Source organism: Octopus bimaculoides, chromosome 7 (genome assembly GCF_001194135.2).
Source record: "Octopus bimaculoides isolate UCB-OBI-ISO-001 chromosome 7, ASM119413v2, whole genome shotgun sequence".
NCBI lineage: Eukaryota > Metazoa > Mollusca > Cephalopoda > Octopoda > Octopodidae > Octopus > Octopus bimaculoides.
The window spans coordinates 11817484-11822333 of NC_068987.1; the positions used below are offsets into that span (position 1 = coordinate 11817484).

Here is a 4850-nt window from a genome sequence, read left to right on the forward strand (position 1 = left end):
GAGCGTGGCCATTTTCGTGCGGGTGACACGTAAAAGCACCCACTACACTCTCTGAGTGGTTGGCGTTAGGAAGGGCATCCAGCTGTAGAAACTCTGCCAAATTAGATTGGAGCCTGGTGTTGCCATCCGGTTTCACCAGTCCTCAGTCAAATCGTCCAACCCATGCTAGCATGGAAGGCGGACGTTAAACGATGATGATGATGATGATGATGATGATATAGGTGCAGGCATGGCTGTGTGGTAAGAAGCTTGCTTCCCAATGACATAGTTCAGGATTCAGTCGCACTCTGTGGCACCCTGGGCGAGTGTCTTCTACTATAACCTCAGGCCAACTAAAGCCTTGTGAGTGGATTTGGTAGACAGAATCTGAAAGAAGCCCATTGTGTATAGCTCTACTGTGTGAACCTTCTGTCCAGCATTTGCCAGGATAGATCACTGACCACTACATTTATATTTTTTTCTCCTCGTTTCTCTCCTTGTTTCTTTCTGTGTTCCTTTCAGTTAAAGAGCGTAGGCTTGAAACATCAAAGACTTTCTCTATTCCCGAGTGTTAAGCTAATACATCCATTTGTTGTTTACACCAGCTGTCTTCGTCTGTTGGTTTTTTCGTAAATTCTCCCATATATATGTATGTATGTATGTATGTATGTATGTATGTATGTATGTATTTGTGTGTTTGTGCTTGTCTCCCCACCATTGCTTGACAACCGATATTAGTGTGTTTACATCCCTATAACTTAGTGGTTCGGCAAAAGAGACCAATAGAATAAGTACCAGGCTTACAAAAAATAAGTCCAGAGGTCGATTTCTTCGGCTAAAAGGCAGTGCTCCAGCATGGCTGCAGCCAAATGACCATAACAAGTAAGAGAATACATACATAAGGATAAGCATATTAAAAGGGGGTCTGTGGGAAAACCCACTTAAATAAAAGGGCTGGGAACCACTGTTGGGAACCACTGTTGGGAACCACTGCCATAAAGTGAAGCATTTAATAAGGTACATTTTAAAAACTAAGGCATGGCTGGTTCAGCTGTAAACTGAATTTTTGAAAACCTTGCCTTGACATTAAGACGGAGAACAGATAATTGAAACAAGAGCATCACAGATGTTGAGAAGGATCGAAGGTTTGCAAGATAAGGGCAAGATATGAAAGACCATGTTGTCAAAAGGGATTGGGTCTAACGCACTTAATTTAGTGAACCAGAACAAATTTGTAATCAATTTGAATTACATTCATAATGAAAAGGAAAATCATTAACCCTTATCAGCTACTCTTTACTTCAACCTTTCGATCCCACAATCTTTACAATTGTTTCCAACATTATCTTCTAGATGCAGGTGTGACTGTGTGGCAAGAAGTTTGTTTCCCAACCATAAGGTTCCGAGTTCAGTCCCACTGCGTGGCAGCACCTTAAGGCAAGAGTCTTCTACTATAGCCTTGGGCCAACCAAAGCACTGTGAGTGGATTTGATAGATGGAAACTAAAAGAAGCCTGACATATACATATGCATGTGTGTGTGTATGTATGTGTGTATGTTTATGTGTGTGTGTTTGTGTCTGTGTTTGTTCCCTACCACCCACATTCTAAACTTCCACTCACATTGCTAGTTCCTTTGTCTCTACTCACTTCTACTCACCTCATACCTTGAAGGGTCACCTGGGCACCTCATTACCAGTACTTATCCCTTTGAAACCCCTACTGATCACACCCACCCTCTCTTCTAAATGGGATTAGCCTTGAAGCCTACAACAAGAATCTGCTCTGTCCCCGCTTCTCTCATGCTTTAATTGCTCATCTCCTGACATTAAACTGATCCCCACTTTGAATTTCGTAGTCTTATGAGCTGCATGGCGACCTCAGTAGTACTGGTGGTATGAAAAATCCACCCTGCACCTTCAGTAAGGTGGTTGGCATTAGGAGATGGCATGCAGCCTTTGAAACCATACCAAAACAGACACTGGAGCAGGATGCAGTCCTTGGACCCATCGGATCCAGTCTAACAGTACAACCCATGCCAGCATGGAACATGGTCGTTAAATGATGATGATGATGATAATGACAACAGCAATGACAATGATGATGATTCTTACTAAGAATAGGAAAAGAGACAATTCTGAAATTTTGAAATCCAAATTGATTAAAAATTGAATGCATATATGCAATAAGAAGTCTTATTTCTTGTAAGTACAGTGAGAATCCTGAAAATGTTTCAGTTTTATCACTCCTAAAATTTTTTTTTTTCTTTCACCTGGTAAAAATCCAGAATGCTGAATGTAAAATGATAACACATCCAACCACAGCAAAATGAACAGATAAATAAATAAATAAATAATGATAATAATAATAATAATAATAATAATAATAATAATAATAATAATAATAATTCTTTCTATGATAGGAACAAGGCCTGAAATTTTGGGGGGGCGGAGGTAATTGATTTACATTGAACTGGTACTTATTTTAGCAACCCTGAAAAGATGAAATACAACCCCTCCCCACAAAATTTTAGGCCTTGTGCTTATAGTAGAAAGCATTATTATTATTGTTGTAGTAACACACACACACACGCACACACATGTATGTATGTATGCATGTTGATGTGTATGTGTATATGTATAAAACCCTAATTTTTTTCCATTGAGGGCTTATACGCCCCAATATTAGATTATTTTCTTTAGTTAATATTTGGTGATTGCGTATAAGATTTAAGCTTATAAAAATATTATTACCACACACACACACACACACATATATATATATATATGTGTGTGTGTGTGTGTGTGTGTATGTGTGTGTGTGTGTGTGTGTGTGTGTGTGTAAAGTGTTAGGTGTGATGTACAGAATTAAATATTGAAAAAAAAGTCGTCAGAATTTTGGAATAACTTCATTCATTTATTTTATACATATATTAGCGCTTTCGTTCGTCTTTCGAACTTGTCAAATATAATTCTGTGAAAATACAGAGATCTTGCTTATTTATATAAATCAGGTGTTTTTTGGGGTTTTGTTTATAACAGAACATTGCTTTGTTTTTTTGGAGTGAGGCTTTGAAGACAATGGAAGATGTATAAGCAGATAAATAGATAGACAGGCAGATAGAGAGATAGATAGATAGACTGATAGTCAGACAGATAGAGAGATGGATGTGGTAAAAGAGAGATAGAAGGGCCTGTATATATATATATATACAGGTTAAATAGATTTTTGTAAGGGTATATTGAGATCATTAGCCGTGGTGAAAGCAATCAGTCTCAGAGGAGAGAAGCCCCAAATTTAATGCTCCCTTTCAACATGCTCTAAGCTAGAGCTTGGAAGAGTATGGGTTATGAAACTAACACAAGGTGTGTCCAATAACACAAATTTGTTCTATGGAAGTAGCTATTTCATGTCAGGTGGAGATAGCAGGAAATGATGAGTTACACATAAGAATCTGTGATGTATTTCTTAAACTGAGAAAAGGATTTCCTTCTTGCAGACCCGATTGTAAAACATGTTCAGCAACTGAAGTAAAGTTTCTGGTAGCAAAGAACAAAGAAAAAAGTAAACCTTCATACCTGTTTGTAGCACCGATGTGCAAAATAAAAGCAGTAGAAAGTGGTGGTTGGCCATTTTCAATGTAACTTCATAACTTTAGGTTTGCTGGTCATAAAGAATGGTTAAATACACTGAATGTATGTCCACTTCTTGAAAATGAAAATGCAGTAGAGAATATTAAATGATGATAAATGCCTAAATGATATTAACAAACTGTTAGAAGACGGTTTTTTCGTGTGTAACTACTAACAGTTACAGCAGCTAAAATGCATTTGTAAGATGTAAGTTAGGGAGAGTCTATTTTGATAAGCAATAGAGTTTATCTAAAACGATTTGATTGAAGGTAACTTTAGTTACCTGATACATAAAGAAAAGTATTCTCAACTGTACAAAGGTAACAGGTGAAAGTTCATCTTTTCTTTCCCCTCTATAATTATGATAAGGAATCGTTCTTATTGACCGAATATTAACTGACATGTAAAAACAAAATAAAGAAAAATACACTGAACATCATTATTGATATTCTTAGAACAAAAGACAATTGTTAAATGGAATGATATTGCAAAATATTTTTATTAATCCATCTTTTACTCTTCACTTAATCATCAATTAACAAAAAAAGAAAAAGAAAAAAAAAAGAAAAATGTCTTTATTTTTAGTATTTGCTTTCACTTTTGCATTTATTTGTTTCAGTCTTTGGACTGGGCCATGTTGGGGCACCACCTTGAAGCGCTTTAGTTGAACAAATCAACCTCAGTACTTATTTTTTTTAGGTTTGGTAACTTATTCTATTGACTCTTCTGCTGAACTGCTAAGATGCGGTTATGTGAATGAAACACCACCGGTTGTCAAGTGATGGGTGGGGTGTACAAACGTAGGCATAAGAACACGCATGCATGCAGACACACACATACACACACACACACACGCACATATACATACATACATACATATACAGGAGTGGCTGTCTGGTAAAAAGCTTGCTTCCCAACCACATAGTTCCGGGTTCAATCCCAATGTGTGGCACCTTGGGCAAGTGTCTTCTAGTATAGCCTCAGGCCGACCAAAGCCTTGTGGGTGGATTTGGTAGACAGAAATTGAAAGAAATACACACACACACACACACACACACACATATATATAAATAAATGTACATATGTATATATGTATTTGTTATTTGTATCTGTGTTTGTCCTCTTACAATCACTTGACAACTGATATTGGTGTGCTTACATTGCTGTCACTTAGTGGTTCAGCAAAAAGGGACCGATAGTACTAGGCTTACAAAGAATAAGTCCTGGGGTTGATTTGTTCG

General features: G+C 37.2%; 1 protein-coding gene across 1 annotated transcript in view; it reads right to left on the minus strand.

Moving 5' to 3' along the window:
• The window catches only part of LOC106882389 (MAM and LDL-receptor class A domain-containing protein 1), a 221633-nt gene extending 217688 nt beyond the window's left edge, over positions 1 to 3945 (minus strand). The window contains exon 1 of the mRNA XM_014933051.2: positions 3556 to 3945. Coding sequence (XP_014788537.2) covers positions 3556 to 3610 — 55 coding nt within the window. The 5' untranslated portion in view covers positions 3611 to 3945. The remainder of the gene's footprint in view (positions 1 to 3555) is intronic.
• Between the last annotated feature and the right edge of the window lie 905 nt (positions 3946 to 4850).